This window comes from Lampris incognitus, chromosome 5 (genome assembly GCF_029633865.1).
Source record: "Lampris incognitus isolate fLamInc1 chromosome 5, fLamInc1.hap2, whole genome shotgun sequence".
NCBI classification, from domain to species: domain Eukaryota; kingdom Metazoa; phylum Chordata; class Actinopteri; order Lampriformes; family Lampridae; genus Lampris; species Lampris incognitus.
In genome coordinates, this window is record NC_079215.1 from 4,821,368 (window position 1) to 4,839,837 (window position 18,470).

Genomic DNA, 18,470 nt, shown 5'->3' on the forward strand with positions numbered 1-18,470 from the left:
CCTCCCATACATGTGGAGTCGCCGGCCGCTTCTTTTCACCTGACAGTGAGGAGTTTCACCAGGGGGACGTAGCACGTGGGAGGATCACGCTATTCCCCCTAATTCCCACTCCCCCCCCGAACAGGTGCCCCGACCGACCAGAGGAGGCACTAGCGTAGCGACCAGGACGCATACCCACATCCGGCTTCCCACCCGCAGACACGGCTGTAGGGACGCCCGACCAAGCCGGAGGTAACGCGGGGATTCGAACCGGCGATCCCCGTGTTGGTAGGCAACAGAATAGACCGCTACGCCACCCGGGCGCCCCTTCTGATACAACGCAGATTATCAGCAAACCAGGAAGGTTTCACATTTACTGGCTGTCCACCAGCGACGTCACCAGCGGACATAAATTCGGTGTCTCAGAGGCACAAAGACGACTGCCGAGCATTACGTCTGCATAGGGAAGTGCCATCCCGGCGACATTTATGCAGAGGTGATGTTACAAATCATGACTGTCTCGCATTAGGATGACGTGTCCATTAGTAAGACCCCCCCATTCCGGGCATGAAGAAGTCTGGCGCTGATGAAAACCCGCTGGCTGTGTACACATACAGGCTAAATAAAACCGTGGGCGATGACGAGTGTCTGCAAGTCACTGGGTGTCGTCATGTTTAGCAGGCGGAGCACTCACACAGTCAACCAGCATCTTGCCCAGCTCCTTGGCTCCTACGAAGCTCTTGGCCAGCTCCAGAGGGTTGGAGGGCCGGAAGACGTCCACGGAGTTCACCACCACCTGGGGAGGCTTACCTGGAACACACACACAGGAACGAGGCCACGTTAGCAGCGGAGGAGGTGGCTACGAGAGCCAGTCCACCCCGCCTGACCCGCTAACCCGAACCCGATCCGCCAACCTCCGTATTCAGCCCAGGCCACAGCACAGGGAGCAGTGTTGCATTAGTTCTGTTTTGGGCCGTTGGTGCAGCATAACACACTGACTGCAAGACACGGCCTGCTGAAGATTAATTAGCCTGTTTTGAACTTCTCTGATTAAGTCGGCCATATCGTCAGCGGTCGCCTCTTCTTTCTGACCAAAAAGAAATAAAAAGGAGTTTTGGCGCGGCGAACAAAAGCTACAGATACCATGTAGGGGAAACTCTCATACGGAAGCCTCAACACTCTTAAACACATGCACTGACCAACACCACAACCACACACTGATGATGGAGCTGCTTGTGTGCGTGCATGTGTTTGAGAGAGAGACAGAGAGAGACCTTTGACCTTTAACCAAGCCTTTCATGGTCCAATTCTTCATTAAATCCTTCACTAAATCCTTCCAAGTTTGAACTACGTTTGAAAAACGTGGACTCGCTTTTCAGCCGAGCCGCCGCTAGACCCCTGAACATGAGTGTAGCATCTGTGGACCCTGTGCCTTTCATTTTGTTCCTTCTGCTAAGCCAAACGCTCATTTTTGCCTGACCGATCAGAAAATTAACCAAGGTGACACGTCTGCACTGTGCTGCCGTGTACCTCGGACCAAAGACAAACCGGCTGTCTTCGAGAACCTCTCCTAAACCTCTGAGCCACTGCTGCAGGGCAGAGAAAAGAGGGCCCGACCTGGGACATCTGGTCCAGAAGTGCTGTAGAGTTTCTTCATCATTACAGAAAGACCAGTGGCTCCCTGCCCTAGGATCAATGTGTGCCACATGTCTGTTCGTAGCCACAGCCCCATATACCACCCTCCACTGCCCCATGTACCACCCTACACTGCCCCATGTACCACCCTACACTGCTCCATGTACCACCCTCCACTGCCCCATGTACCACCCTACACTGCCCCATGTACCACCCTACACTGCCCCATATACCACCCTCCACTGCCCCATGTACCACCCTACACTGCCCCATGTACCACCCTACACTGCCCCATATACCACCCTCCACTGCCCCATGTACCACCCTCCACTTCCCCATGTACCACCCTACACTGCCCCATGTACCACCCTCCACTGCCCCATGTACCACCCTCCACTGCCCCATGTACCACCCTACACTGCCCCATGTACCACCCTCCACTGCCCCATGTACCACCCTCCACTGCCCCATGTACCACCCTACACTGCCCCATGTACCACCCTACACTGCCCCGTGTACCACCCTACACTGCCCCATGTACCACCCTACACTGCCCCATGTACCACCCTACACTGCCCCATGTACCACCCTCCACTGCCCCATGTACCACCCTCCACTGCAGATCCGCAGTGTGTTTCTCTATGGGGGGTTTGTACTGGCAACCTCCAGCTGCCTTTGGGAGATGAGCCTGGTGCCAACACACTCAACCACCTCGACTGCTGTACACCGGCGAGTGATGTTCTGGTGAGAACCTTTACAAGGACTGCATACAAGGCCTTCTGTGATGTACTTGAGATGGCATGTAGTTCTGGTGTTTTGAAAGACAGAATGGCCCCCTTCACTTCCTCCTGCTCCTCCGCTGCTGTACGGATGGACGAAGATGGAAAAACAGGCCGCATAGCTGGCTGATCCTGTCCACACACCGCTCCTAGTGCCTCTCCGAAGAAGCCAGGAAGTGCACTGATCACTTCCTCCAACAACCTCTCCATTAAACGAAGAGATTTAAAGCCAGTCTCTTGGCTCAAAATGTCAGCCGTCTTCCACTGTCCTCCTGATCTGAGACATGCTAACTTTGTAAGTCCAGCCCTCGTGAGGGATCTCTGTACACTTATGGAGCTGAGCATCCTGCAGTGTATCAGTAGGTTATGGAACAGTGGTTCCTCCCCTACACTGCCATAGATCTGGGGGTAGTCTCTGTTGGTGCTTAAGACTGTTCCCCAAGCTCGGAGGACAGACTGATAGAAGGGTGTCGTAGTGAACTCCCTGCCAACTAGGTCCAGAAGGAACAAGTCATAGTTCAGGTTCATAACCCTCTGAAGCAACACAGATGCTGTTTCACTCCAAAGTCGACGGTCATGGTATAAAAGTCGCTGCACAGTTTGAGGGTGAAAAGCCGTGATGCAACTGCGGAGGTCAATCAGGCCCTGGCCTCCTCCTAGCACTGGTAGGAGCAGTACAGCAGACTCGGTCCAGTGAAAGCCTCCCCAGAAGAAGTTCACCAGCGTCCTCTGTACTTCCCGTATGAGCGTGTCCGGAGGTTCTACAACTGTAAACCGGTGCCAGAACATCGAGGCAATCAAACTGTTAACAATCAAGACTCTCCCCCTATAGGATGGAAGATGTAACCCTATTCTTCTGTCTGTCGGCCCGAACACCCCTTGAACAATCTCTGCGTTATGTTATTTTTTAATGTATACTGACTCCGGGGTGGACGGAGGGAGAAGACAGTTGTACAGACGGGAGGCAGGAGTCTTGATGGCGGTTGAGGCAGAGCAGGTTTTCTGCACTTATTAGCTTCCTCACACACAGCACCACTCACAGGATACAGGCAGCTTTAATACAAAACGGAACTCGTAAGATTCTGAGACCACAAAAATAGAGATAGAGAGAGAGAGAGATAGAGTGACAGACAGAGAGAGTGAGAGAGACAGAGAGAGGGAGAGAGAGACAGGGAGCGACAGTGACAGACAGAGAGAGAGTGACAGAGAGATAGATATAGAGAGAGAGCGACAGTGACAGAGAGATAGAGTGACAGTGACAGAGAGATAGAGTGACAGACAGAGAGAGGGAGAGGGAGAGAGAGAGACACAGAGAGAGCGACAGTGACAAAGAGATAGAGCGACAAACAGAGAGAGTGAGAGAGAGAGAGAGAGCGACAGTGACAGACAGAGAGAGTGAGAGAGACAGAGAGAGCGACAGTGACAGAGAGATAGAGTGACAGACAGAGAGATAGAGCGACAAACAGAGAGAGTGAGAGAGAGAGAGAAACAGAGAGAGCGACAGTGACAGAGAGATAGAGTGACAGACAGAGAGAGAGAGACAGAGAGAAACAGAGAGAGCGACAGTGACAGAGAGATAGAGTGACAGACAGAGAGATAGAGTGACAGACAGAGATAGAGCGACAGACAGAGAGAGTGAGAGTGACAGAGAGAAACAGAGAGAGCGACAGTGACAGAGAGATAGAGTGACAGACAGAGATAGAGCGACAGACAGAGAGAGTGAGAGGGACAGAGAGAGCGACAGTGACAGACAGAGAGAGTGAGAGAGAGAGAGAAACAGAGAGAGCGACAGTGACAGAGAGATAGAGTGACAGACAGAGAGATAGAGTGACAGACAGAGATAGAGCGACAGACAGAGAGAGTGAGAGGGACAGAGAGAGCGACAGTGACAGACAGAGAGAGTGAGAGAGAGAGAGAAACAGAGAGAGCGACAGTGACAGAGAGATAGAGTGACAGACAGAGAGATAGAGTGACAGACAGAGAAAGAGAGTGAGAGAGACAGAGAGAGGGAGAGGGAGAGAGAGACAGAGAGAGCGACAGTGACAAAGAGATAGAGTGACAGAGAGAGAGATATAGAGAGAGAACGACAGTGACAAAGAGATAGAGTGACAGAGAGAGAGATATAGAGAGAGAACGACAGTGACAAAGAGATAGAGTGACAGAGAGAGAGATATAGAGAGAGAACGACAGTGACAGAGAGATAGAGCGACAAACAGAGAGAGTGAGAGAGACAGAGAGAGGGAGAGCAACAGTGACAGACAGAGAGTGAGAGAGACAGAGAGAGGGAGAGGGAGAGCGACAGTGACAGAGATAGAGTGACAGACAGATAGAGTGAGAGAGACAGAGAGAGCGACAGTGACAGAGAGAGAGAGTGACAGACAGAGAGATAGAGTGACAGACAGAGAGAGCAACAGTGACAGAGAGATAGAGTGACAGACAGAGAGAGAGAGTGACAGACAGAGAGAGCAACAGTGACAGAGAGATAGAGTGACAGACAGAGAGAGTGAGAGAGACAGAGAGATAGAGTGACAGACAGAGAGAGTGAGAGAGACAGAGAGAGCGACAGTGACAGAGAGAGAGAGTGACAGACAGAGAGAGTGAGAGAGACAGAGAGAGCGACAGTGACAGAGAGAGAGAGTGACAGACAGAGAGATAGAGTGATAGACAGAGACAGAGTGACAGACAGAGAGAGTGAGAGAGACAGAGAGAGTGACAGTGACAGAGAGATAGAGTGACAGACAGAGAGAGAGAGTGAGAGAGACAGAGAGGGAGAGAGAGACAGAGAAGAGAGAGGGAGAGAGAGACAGAGAGAGGGAGAGTGAGAGAGACAGAGAGAGAGAAAGAGAGCGACAGAGAGAGAGAGCGACAGAGAGAGGGAGAGGGAGAGAGGGAATGTGTGTGACAGAGAGAGAGACAGAGAGAGGGAGACAGAGAGAGAGACAGAGAGAGGGAGAGAGAGAGAGAAAGAGAGCGACAGAGAGAGGGAGAGGGAGAGAAAGAGAGGGAGACAGAGAGAGAGACAGAGAGAGAGACAGAGAGAGGGAGAGAGAGACAGAGAGAGGGAGAGAGAGAGAGAGAGACAGAGAGAGAGACAGTGAGAGAGAGATAGAGTGACAGACAGAGAGAGAGAGTGAGAGAGACAGAGAGGGAGAGAGAGACAGAGAGAGAGAAAGAGAGCGACAGAGAGAGAGAGCGACAGAGAGAGGGAGAGGGAGGGAGAGGGAGAGAGAGAATGTGTGTGACAGAGAGAGAGAAAGAGAGGGAGACAGAGAGAGAGACAGAGAGAGGGAGAGAGAGACAGAGAGAGAGAGTGAGAGAGAGCGACAGAGTAAGAGAAGGTAGACTAGTAATACATAGCCTAGCCTATTGACACAATACTTTTATAAGTTATTTATAACTTACTTGGAACGCCGCTTTGTCACTTTTTGACAAATTCTCTAGTAAGCCCCACCCGACTCGCCCGACCTGCGGTTGTAGGCGTGACCGGCGTATGACTAGGAGGTGGCCACTAGACAATGATCCGGTATCATGTAGCCCCAGTCTTCAGGGTGAGTGGCCGTGTATCTGTCTGATTAGCTAAGAACGTTTACACATACTGAGTCACAGAAGGTTGAATCCGTTCATCTGGACCCAACGTTTACGGACAGATACTTTTCATCACTCATCCAATGCCCCTTTCCACGACATGGTACCGGCTCAACTCCACTCGACTTTTCCCTTTTCCGTTACTGGAAAGTACCGGCATTTTGGTAACTGTTACCACTTTTCTGGCACCGCCTTTGTCGAGGTTCCAAAAAAAAAACCGGAGCGGGTACCAAAATCAATGCAGACCAGCTACACCGAGGGGGCGCTGTTACGGTAATGGAAAACGACACTGTGAGACGAGTCAAGTTGACCCAGTACCATGTAGCGGGAAGGGGGCATTGGTGACCTCTTCAGCGTAAACTGACTGCAGGTGTCCCCACCCTTATAAACAATACAGTACAATACAGCGGCTAACGACCCAAACCAATGACCAGTTTTATATGCAAATATGGGTGTGCCCATTAACTGGCGTTTCAACGGCCATGTGTACTATTAGATTAGATTGGATTGTTTTATTAGCCACACGACCAAGGCCGGTGGAACCTGATTTTGGTACACATTAAACTCTGCAGCACAATACGTACATGGACAACAACAGACTCCACATATTATCACGAAAATTACACAATAAAAGAAATAAACCATTAGGTGAATGGGGGCGTTTATGACAGTGGTGTGTGAGGAGGGGACTATAGGGAGGAATTCAGAGTCCTGATGGCGAGGGGGGGGGGGGAGCCGTTGGTGAAGAGTTGAGTCTTAGTGGACAGTGACCTGTAGTGCCTCCCTGAGGGAAGGAGCTGGAAGAGGCGACGAGGAGGACGTGAGGGGTCGGAGGTGGTCTTCTTTGCTCACTTTACATTCTGGTTAGTATGTAGAGATTCCACTGAGGGGGAGTGGGTCGCCTAGGATTTTGGACGCCTTGTTGACAAGGCGCTGCAGTTTTTTCCATGTTTGACTGTCCGTGCCGCCGTACCGTACTGTCATAGAAGATGTTATGATGGAGCTCACAGAGGAGTTGGGGAATAGCTGCAATCACAGCATTGTAAGATGGCGACAACTTTACTCTCAGGACCCCCCTCCCCCTCCTCGGTTCAGGGATGGTCGTTCCTTCTTCAAATAGATGGCCTCTTTGACTCCCCGTTCAAACCAGCGTTCCTGTCAATGATGTGCACATCCTCAGCCCTGAAAGAGTGGCCACTGGTCTGTAGATGGGTGTAGACTGGGATGCGTTAGCTCTCCCGTGTTGCGCTGTGTTGTTTATAAGGGTGGGGATACCTGCAGTCAGTTTATGCTCCTTGTCCACTACACGATACTGGCTCGACTCGACTTTTTTCCCCCGTTTTCCGTTACTGGAAAGTACCGGCATTTTGGTAACTGTTACCACTTTTCTGGTATCACCTTTGTTGAGGTGATACCAGCAGCTCGTCTGGTGTTCAACCGCCCTAAGTTCTCCCACACAACTCCCCTTCTCATGTCCCTACACCGGCTCCCAGGAGCTGCTCGCATCCGGTTTAAGACTCTGGTGCTAGCCTACAGGGCGGGGAAAGGAACAGCTCCTTCCTATCTCCAGGCCATGGTCAAGCCCTACACCCCCGCCCCACCACTTGGCTCTGCTGCCTCGGGACGCCTGGTTGCCCCGTCGCTCAGAGGCCCCTGCTGCCGACCGACCCGGTCACGGCTCTGTTCTGTCCTGGCCCCACAGTGGTGGAACGAACTCCCCATCTTTCGGCGCAGGTTGAAAACTCACCTCTTCAAGAACTACTACCCTGTCACTTGCTCTTAGCACTCATTTTAAAAAAAAAAATCTCTTTCTTGCGCTTTTACTTTAGCACTGGTTTTGCTCTTAGATGCTTGTGTAGAGAGAAGATGCACTTATGACCCCTGATGACTAGTCGTTCTCCTGATTTCCTACGTTAAATGATGCACTTGTTGTAAATCGCTTTGGACAAAAGCGTCAGCTAAATGACTGTAATGTAATGCGTTGGTGGGCCAGTAGAGGGCAGTCTCCCATCTGGTCCTAATAAAATCAACAAATATCAAATCCAAATGCCCCAGTGCAGTGACGGGGAGAGGCCGTCCTTCGGATGAGAAATTAAACGGAGGTCCTGACTCACCTTGGTAATTAAAGATCCCATGACGTTTATCACAAACAGTAGGGGGCTCCCCGGTGTTCTGGCAAAATTCCCAACCTGGCTCTCTCCCACTGGCCACCTAACCTTCCCCTTGTGCAACTGGCTCAACGATTCCTCCCTCTCCGCCTCCAGCGGATGTGTGGTGAGCGTTCCGGCGCAAAATAGCTGCCGTGCATCACGCAGGTGGTGCTGCACATTGGTGGTGGTTGAGGCGAGTTTCCCCCTTCAACGCGAAGCACTTTGGGTGTCTAGAGAAGCGCTACATAAACGCGATCAATAATAATAGTAATAATATCTACCCGGGTTTGAAATCAGAGTTGTCCTCCTCCTAGATTGGCTGCCAACCAAGGCTAACGAGTCCAATCGACCCAACCCGGTTACACCGCCGGGAACCCGGTCACCCCCGCAGCAGACTTTGTAAAAACAGGAGGTACCACGAGAAGGCGCTGCGGCGGACACATTTGCATAGGAGCGGCCATGTGCTGAGGTCCTGCCGGACCCGCGGCGACCACTACGCCAGGAAGCGAGAGGCCGCAGCACCGCTTCGTACTCCTTTTGGCAAGTGGGCCATGTGGCCCGATGCTCGCCACCTCCCTGTACTTCAAACAGCGAGCGTCCGACAGTTCTTACCGCTTAGCACTTCTTCCCTGCCTGAACCCTTAGCTTCAGCTGCACTGTACAGCCCAGATTTACAGGGTCGCAAACTAGGAAATTACGTTCTCTTACCTGTTCCAAGGGAGACGACTATGCCCAGTCTCTGGACCTCCTCTCCGTGTCCCTGAAAGGAAGGACGAAAAGGAGGAGGAGGAGAGGCAAGAAGAGGTGAGGAGAAACGTGAGGGATGGTGCGAGTGGCCGAAGTGGAAAATAGAAGTTGAAATGAAAAGCGACGTGGCGACGTGCGATGAGGAGAAACTGGATAAATATAGACGCGACCAGTCGTCCAGTTTCCTACCTCGGCTTTGAAGGCCTTGTTGTACTGATGGATTTCTGTCATTGCATCTAGTGTCGGGTTATTGGCCAGCAGCCCTCCATCCAGAAAGCGCCCCATTGGTCGAAAGTAAGTTGGGGCGGCACCGCTGGAGCGGGCGGCTCGCCACACAAGTTGCTCTGATTGGATGGAAAAACAAAACAGAAGGAGGGGGGGGGGGTTGTAAACCAACCTAGTCTAACATGAACATATGGAAATCACTAGGATGTTGCCCAAGCAGTGTGTCCCTGTGAAACCTTTTCTTCCCCATTGTACCCGGCCAATTACCCCACTTCTCCGAGCCGTCCCGGTCTCTGCTCCACCCCCTCTGCCGATCCGGGGAGGGCTGCAGACTACCACATGCCTCCTCCCATACATGTGGAGTCACCAGCCGCTTCTTTTCACCTGACAGTGAGGAGTTTCACCAGGGGGACGTAGCGTGTGGGAGGATCATGCTATTCCCCCCTCCCCCCCCCCGAACAGGCGCCCTGACCGACCAGAGGAGGGCGCTAGTGCAGAGACCAGGACACATACCCACATCCGGCTTCTCACCAACAGACACGGCCAATTGTGTCTGTAGGGACGCCCGACCAAGCCGGAGGTAACACGGGGATTCGAACCGCCGATCCCCCCAACATGAAACATTTAAATTCATCGTTACCACCAACAGACAGCTCATTTACATTTGTGTACATGCACACACACACACACACACACACACACACACACACGAACCTTCATCCGTCACCTGTCTACGCTTTCGGGGGGGCTCCTCAGTGTATCCTACAATCAACACATCCTCATCCTCCCAACCTGTAACAACAACATGGCTGGCACTCAAAAAAAAAAACCCCTGATAAAGTGGATCTGTTCATTAAGACTCACGAACAAAGAGAGGAACGCTGCAGGTCCCCCAGTCTGACTGTCCAGCACTGGACTCCTGCTGTTACTTTGAAATGAAAGGGGGCAATAAACCATCTGGGGGGGGGGTTTCAGTTGCCCCAGATTGCTAGAAGTAAAAAAAAAAAAAAAAGCTGTTGTCATTGCCGTCTCTTTAACTGGGAGCACTGGGCTTTAAATAGATTCTTGGTGGCTGCAGAGCAACAGCACAAAAAAAACAAAACAACAACAACGTTCCCCGAGGAGGAACGAACGCCAGCAGGAGCAAGACGGAATACCTATGTGTGAAGGAGAGGGAGGACAGTGGAATGGTGAGGATGCAAGGAGTGGAGGTGACGAAGGGGGATGAGTGACCCATGGGGTCAGCTGTCCAAAGTAATGTGGAGTGCAGGGGAGAGGTGAAGAAGAGAGGGCAGGCAGGGTGGAGTGGGTGGAGAAGAGTGTCAGGAGTGATGTGTGACAGAAGGGTACCAGCAAGAGTTAAAGGGAATGTTTAAAAGATGGTAGTGAGACCAGCTATGTTGTATGGTTTGGAGACAGTGGCGCTGATGAAAAGACAGGAGGAGGAGCTGGAGGTGGCAGAGATGAAGATGATAAGATTTTCACTGGGAGTGATGAAGAAGGACAGGATTAGGAAGGAGTATATTAGAGGGACAGCTCAGGTTGGACGGTTTGGACATGTGTGGAGGAGAGATGCTGGGTATATGAGCAGCTATTTCATTTTATTTTATTATTTGCGGATACAAGCGGCTGAAATGAGTTTCCTCCGTAGGGTGTCTGGGCTCAGCCTTAGAGATAGGTTGAGGAGCTCGGACATCCGGAGGGAGCTCGGAGTAGAGCCGCTGCTCCTTCGCGTCGAAAGGAGCCAGTCGAGGCGGTTCGGGCATCTGATCAGGGTGCCTCCTGGGCGCCTTCTTTTGGAAGTTTTCCGGGCACGTCCAACTGGGGGGAGACCCCAGGGTAGACCCAGATCTCACTGGAGGGACTACATGTCCAATCTGGCCTGGGAACGCTTTGGGATTGGGACCCCCCCAGGAGGAGGTGGAGGGCGTTGCTGGGGAGAGGGACGTCTGGAGCGCCCTACTTAGCTTGCTGCCAGCACGACCCGACCCCGGAGAAGCGTCTGAAGATGAAACGAGATACCGGGTATATTGGGAGAAGGATGCTGCATGTGGAGCTGCCAGGGAAGAGGGAAAGAGAGGAAGGCCAAAGAGGAGGTTTACGGATGTGGCGAGGGAGGACAATCAGGTGGCTGGTGTAACAGAGGAAGATGGAGAGGACAGGAAGAGATGGAAATGGATGATCCCCAACGGGAGCAGCTGAAAGAAGGTCTGCCGAGTGTTACTAACCAAGAGATGCGGTAACAAGTCCCAGTGCAGCAACAACTACAGCCTAAACAGCAACACCAACAATATAAAGTTGAGTCATATTATTGTAAATCTATCTTCTAGTTCCCAGAAAAGTTCATCTAGGATTCTACTCCTGGATCACCGGGCAAGCATCAAGACGTAGCGTCTGGTTGCTGCAGACTTCCCTTTGCCCCCTTTCGAGTTGGAAAATCGATTCCCTTCCAGCCGACGCAGCTGCTGTCTAGCCAGCACTTGCAACACAGCATTGCCCAATAACTTGTAATGACATCTGCACACGGTACCCTGTGGGATGGTGAGGGGCTTGAACGTGGCGGTGGTGGTGTAGGGAGGTTCTCGGAGGACAGAGGGGGCATCGTAGTTCCTGAAGATGTGCAGCTCCCCCGGGTGTCTGTCCGCCAACACGCTGGTCACCATCACCCTGGCAGACAACCAATGAACCAATGAGAGTGAGGAAAAAAAACAAAAACGACAACAACCAACAAATAAATGAAGACGAGCGTGAAAGCTAAAGCGACGTATGGAGAGTCGGATTTAATCAGAGTTGTGAGCAATTTGGACAAAATTTGGAACAAAGCAATAAAAAAAAGATCCCATTAACATTTGTGTTATTGATCGGCGGTCCTAGACATTTTAACGAGTTCATCCGGACACGTTTATTGGGAGAAATGTTTCATCTCTCATCTAGTGCCCCTGTTCCACTGCGTGGTACCGGCCCAACTTGACTGCACTCTGTTCGACTCTACCCGCTCTACTGTGTGGGGTGTGGTTTTGCACTGCAGATAGGACCCCTCACGGCGAAGCCCCGCTGGTCATTTGTGGGCGTGGTGACTAGTTTTCCCTCCCTTGTCTAGCAGCAACAAAAACCAACAAGCCCAACTGTAAATGTGTGCTTCACATGAACAACATTAGTGTAACTAAGAGACTCACTGACAACACATCATGTTTTACATGGGCAGATTATCCACTATCATAAGACTCACTTTGGCATATCCTGTTATAAACACAGCTGTTCAATTTCTCTCTGACCAACCAGCGGTCAGATTTTATTTATATTTAAATAAATATGAATAAATTTTATTTTTATTCACATTTTATTTATATTAAAATGTAAATATTTTTATTTATTTATTTATTTTATAAGATTTTTTTTATATTTCAATAAATATACATATATACTTATGTGCATTTATATTTTATTTTATTTATTTATCTATAGTGGTATTTTCATGTCACCTTTTAGTATCGGCTCAGCTCACTTGGTACCTCGATGGAGGCGGTACCAAAAACAGTACCAGGTACTACCCCTAACTTTTGCCCAATGGAAACCCAAAAAAAGCGAGCAGAGTTGAGTCGAGTCCAGCCAGTACCGTGCAGCGGAAAAGGGGCACGAGGGACCTCATCAGTCTCGGCCGACTGCAGATATTCCCAACCTTATAAACAGCACAGTTGTGTAATGACCGAAACCGGCGCTCTAACACAGGGTTCCCATGCAACTTACTGTCACCACTCACGAGAGCCACAATGGCCACGTGTACTGTTCACAGAGGACTGGGGAATAGCTGCAATCACAGCGCCGTAAGACGGCGGCAGACGTGCTCTTAGCCCCCCTTATTGAGCTAAGGGTAACGCAACACAGAGTTTGTGACTGTCCACCTCATTTCACACTTGCATGATCGACTTGTGGGTCGGAGACCGAAGTGGGAGAAGAGGGTGTTTCTCTGATACTGAAGGCACGGAAATTGACCTCTGATCGAGTTTGCATTGGGGTTTTTTCTCTTACTTTCTGCCGACTGACTCCAGATTTCCTCGGACTCCTCTGTACTATATCACTGATCTGGATGTGTCGGCCAGTGCGCCGTGGGTTGAAATCTCAACCAAAAGATGGCAGCAAGACCATTTTTTGCCATTGGAAGAGGTTTGGTGATGTTAGTCATGGCGAATGTTGAAGTTAAGTTGGTCAGTGTTGAGAGGTCTCACCGGGTTAAAGGCATGCTGACATGTCTAGAGCTCAAAACACGTGATTTAGGGTTTAGTTACAGTTTCAACCACCCACAGTGCCACTAGTAAATCGACTAAACGGGCCGGCGGCAGGCTTGCAGGGGTTTACCTCGGGTACCGCACATCGGTCATCTTTGTGTTCTCCCCAAACTCCTTCTTCAGGAAGTCCTCCAGCGGCGCCGACTCATAGGGCCGCGACCCCTTGAACACTTGCTCCTTCATCCTGAAGTACAGACAGCGCAGGTACTCCATGGACTTGCCTATGTGGGGAGGAAAGGTGGACTGTTGGTTTGATGCTTGTGTTATTTCTGCATGGTCGTCAGTGTGTCGTGTGTGTGTGTGTGAGTACGAGCGGTCACAGTGAAACTCGACAGTTGTCAACACATCCGGGACATGCTGGTGGTCCCCATGACACCAAGCCAGCAAAGAAACTATGGTTGGAAATACAAGTTCTTCTTTTTTGGGTTTTTTTTGGGGGGGGGCAGTTCCCCCTCCCCCACAACAGGGCGTCTCGACCGACCACAGGAGGCGCTAGTGCAGCGACCAGGACACATACCCATATCCGGCGTCCCACCCGCAGATACGGCCAATTGTGTCCGTAGGGACGCCCGACCGAGCCGGAGGTAACACGGGGATTCGAACCGCCGATCCCCGCGTTGGTAGGCAACAGAATAGACCGTCACGCCACCCGGATGCAGGAAATACAAGTTCTGAGGTGATTTTATGAAAATCAAATTTTATAAAAATGTCCCAGATTTGATTTTTCTGAATGGATCCAGCCAAGCTACCTGAATCAGGTCCTAAAAAAGCACATTTTCATCCATCCACCCATTATCCACACCGCTCATCCTACTTGGGGTCGCGGGATGCCGGAGTCTATCCCAGCAGTCACTGGGCGGCAGGCAGGGAAACACCCCGGACAGGCCGCCAGTCCATCACAGGGCCACACATTCACACCTAGGAGCGATGTAGTCCGGCCGAGTCACCTGACCTACATGTCTTTGGACTGTGGGAGGAAACCGGAGCCCCCGGAGGAAACCCACGCAGACACGGGGAGAACATGCAAACTCCACACAGAGGACGACCCGGGACGACCCCCAAGGTTGGACAACCCCGGGGCTCGAACCCGGGACCTTCTTGCTGAGCTGACCACGCTGGCTGACCACTGTTCCACCGGGCCGCCCCCATTTTCATCTAATTACGGTATTTTTTATAGATAATCTGAACAAACAAAAAAGCTAAGTTTTAACATTGATTCCAATACCAAGCTTTGGAAAACTTTGAAAAGCATAGCAAAGGCTTCAAAGAAACTTGTAAAGTGTTATAAGTGTGAGCTCAGGTTCTCTGAAAAGCAAGAACGGCAGTTTAGCCGAGAACGTCAAGTTAAAACGGTCACATTCCACTTACATCCAACGCGAACAGTGTTCATGGACGTCACAAAGGAGATAATCCGCCATGTCCAAAAAATGCTAATTTTTGCTCATTTTATTAATGCTCATTTTATTCAAAGGAGAAAGGCCACACACACACACACACACACACACACACGTGCCTCACCGTGGATGATAGCGAGGGCCAGGATGCCCCCTGTGCTGGTGCCGGACACCCAGTCAAAGAGTTCGCTGGTGGGCCGGCCGGCCTCTTTCTCCAGCGCTATCAGCATCTGGATCAACACCAGACCCTTGATGCCTCCACCGTCCAGACACAGCAGTCTGTCCATCCTGAAGGGGGGGGGGGGGAGGTGCGATTATGAGAGGGTGATGAAGAGTTGGGAGGGAAGGAGGATGGAAGGGTACAAAGAGAGAGGAAGAAGACAGGCTAGGCATCATAAGAAGAGGAAAGTGGAGGGCACACGAAACAGGAATGGGAGGAAGTAGGGAAAGGGTGGCATGTGGTTTGTGTACGATGGCAGACAAAATACACAAAACAGTAAAAAAAACAACAACAACGTTTTAGACATTTTATCAACAAAGTTGACCAAAACCTTCCATCCATCCATCATCCGAACGGCTTATCCTGCTCTCAGGGTCGTGGGGATGCTGGAGCCTATCCCAGCAGTCACTGGGCGGAAGGTGGGGAGACACCCCGGACAGGCCGCCAGGCCATCACAGGGTCCACACACACACACACACACACACATTCACACCTCGAGACAATCCAGTACGGCCGAGTCCCCTGACCTACAGGTCTTTGAGTCCCCTGACCTACAGGTCTTTGAGTCCCCTGACCTACAGGTCTTTGGACTGCGGGAGGAAACCGGAGCCCCCGGAAGAAACCCACACACACACACACACACGGGGAGAACATGCAAACTCCACACAGAGGACGACCCGGGACGACCCCCAAGGCTGGACTACCCCGGGGCTCGAACCCGGGACCTTCCTGCTGCGAGGTGACCGTGCTGACCACTGCACCGCCTGACCAAAACCTTAACGATCGAAAAGCAAACACTCAAAAATAAATTTGAGAAACTTGTTAAAGTCACAGAGCAAAACGATCCCAGAAGGGGTGAGAAGACACGGCAAAGACAATGACACGAAACAGTTCGTAAAAAGGAAGGAAAAAATAGATGTAAACACAAAGTAACAGATTGTATGTTAAACAGTAAATGAATAATGTGACTAAAATACCAATAAAGACCACTTATCTATTATAAATCAGTGGTCAAGACAACAGCGTTTCACAGTTCAAGGGCTTCCAGGAGTCTTCTTATCACCACGTCGCCATTTTGTCTGGCGCTTCAAGACCTTCATCACAAACATGGCTGACATACCTCTGCTTCATCACCTTTGTCTTTGCTCACTTGTTCATAATTTACTTTTTACAACTACCTTTATTCATCCCCGCGGGGAGATTCTTCCTCTGCATTTAGCCCATCCTAGCTGTGTAGCTAGCATGGCTGCCCACCCATGCTAGCTGTGTAGCTAGCATGGCTGCCCACCCATCCTAGCTGTGTAGCTAGCATGGCTGCCCACCCATGCTAGCTGTGTAGCTAGGAGCGGCTGCCCACCCATGCTAGCTGTGTAGCTAGGAGCGGTGGGCAGCCGCCGTGCAGCGCCCGGGGACCAACTCCACCCATGCTAGCTGTGTAGCTAGGAGCGGCGGGCAGCCGCCGTGCAGCGCCCGGGGACCAACTCCAGTTGGTCTCGCCGTGCCCCCGTCAGGGGCACAGCCAGGAGCACTGACCCTAACATGCATGTCTTTTTGATGGTGGGGGAAACCGGAGCACCCGGAGAAACCCCACCACAGACACGGAGAGAACATGCAAACTCCACACAGAAAGGACCTGGGATGACCTCCGAGGTTGGACAACCCTGGGGTTCGAACCCCGGCCCTTCTTGCTGCGAGGTAACAGCACTAACCACCGGGCCGCCGTGCCCCCCCCATGCCACCATTTATACTTATAATCTAGAGCATAACACAATATTGGGTTTGTTTCAGAAAGCGGTTTTAGTGAAAACTCAAGAGTTAGTTGACTCAGAGTGGAAGGAAACTCTGGGTTTTTGGTTTCACGAAGCCAGCTCAGAGTCAGTTACTATGGTAACGTACTCCGCGATGCTGACCCGCTCGCTGGCAGGTTATCTTCAACTAACCCCCGAGTTCCGCCTCGTCTTTAGCCGAAGCTGCCGACCAAAGGAAGTGTCGGACACGGCGTGTCCTTTCCTTGAAGAACCGGTCGATGTTGAAGCAATCGGTCCTTTATCACATCTATATGACATCGTCGACGCCGAGAATATTTCCAAGGCAACCGCCTGTCGGGCTGTCAGAGATGTGACTGTTACACCGAAACGTTTACGGTACACTTCTGCAACGTTCCCAAGTCACAGACCCACAACTCACCGAAGAAGAATTCGACAGAACTGCAGGCATCGGTCTAAGCAATAATCTATTTATTTAGTGTGAAGCTCTGAGACTTGAAGCACTGATCAGTTAATTTGATATATTTTAGGGTTTCCAGGTGGGATTGGCTGTATAGATGGCACTCATATTCCTTCATATTCCTAACCCTAACCCTAACCCAATCCCCATGTTTGTATGCAACGGAATAGACTGCTACACTACCAGGACGCCCCATGGCACTCGTATTCTTATCAGCTCCTTCAGTAAATGAAGGAGATTATGCGAATAGGAATCCTTTCCACAGGACTAATGTGCAGGTAGGCCTAAACAGCAGCTTTTAGCATTCCAGATGAAAGATGCTCCACAATACAGCTACTGTTCTGCACTGTGGCCATCATATGTGATGCAGACCACATCACCACCAACACAGGAGAAAAGTGGCCTGGGTTTGCGTATTCCTCAGGGGGCTCCGGTTTCCTCCCACAGTCCAAAGACATGTAGGTCAGGTGGATCGGCCGTACTAGATTGTCCCTAGGTATTAATGTGTGTGTGTGTGTGTGTGTGTGTCAGCCCCGTGTGATGGTCTGGCAGCCTGTCCAGGGTGTCTCTTCGCCTGCCGCCCCGTGACTGCTGGGATAGGCTCCGGCATCCCCGCGACCCTGAGCGCAGGCTAAGCGGTTCGGATGATGGATGGAGTTATTCAACCCAGGGCTCAGGTTTAAACCCAGAGTTTGTAAAACCTGCTTTCTGAAACAGGCCCCAAGTGTTGATTCTGTGGTCAGACAACTGCACGGCTAGCAAAAAGTGGTTGACTGAGGGTCACAAAATGCTAACAACCCTAAAGCTGAGGTAAAACTGATTAGCCAATTAGCTTGATCAAATTACTTTTTCGTAGACGTGCAGTCGACTGACAATGTAAACATAGAGATATGTCGACGACAACACCAGTACTGGCTTATACGCTGTGTTGAAACACAACATAAGTGATAACAGACAGAATCCAAGGCGACAAGAAATTGGGTTCTCCCCATACTGTTATGGACTAGTCGGGTCTAGGGGTTAAGGGTTAAGCACACAATGCTAGTCCTAGCCTGAGTGTGTAGAGAAGAAGGAAACGAGGTGGGGAAACAGGAAGAAGGACTGGTTTCCAAGACTAGAGAAATAGCCGGGAGTTGGGCTAGCTTACCGATGTGGCAGGCTAGCAGTTAGCAGGCCCCTCCGACAAGGCCTCGGCCAGACGGGTCTCAGCTCCCGTAAGCGGCGGACTCCGTCTTGGTATTGTA

At 51.1% G+C, this 18,470-nt stretch overlaps 1 protein-coding gene across 2 annotated transcripts in view; it reads right to left on the reverse strand.

Annotated features, from left to right (window-relative positions):
- The window catches only part of pla2g6 (phospholipase A2, group VI (cytosolic, calcium-independent)), a 56,712-nt gene that overhangs the window by 3,644 nt on the left and 34,598 nt on the right, over positions 1-18,470 (reverse strand). The window contains exons 11-17 of one of the 2 annotated variants that reach the window (XM_056280633.1): positions 14,905-15,068; positions 13,457-13,607; positions 11,631-11,767; positions 9,815-9,892; positions 9,065-9,219; positions 8,837-8,888; positions 674-789 (exon numbers count right to left, since the gene is read on the reverse strand). In XM_056280633.1, the coding sequence (XP_056136608.1) occupies positions 674-789; positions 8,837-8,888; positions 9,065-9,219; positions 9,815-9,892; positions 11,631-11,767; positions 13,457-13,607; positions 14,905-15,068 (853 nt within the window). The remainder of the gene's footprint in view (positions 1-673; positions 790-8,836; positions 8,889-9,064; positions 9,220-9,814; positions 9,893-11,630; positions 11,768-13,456; positions 13,608-14,904; positions 15,069-18,470) is intronic. The other variant, XM_056280635.1, reaches the window with a different exon arrangement.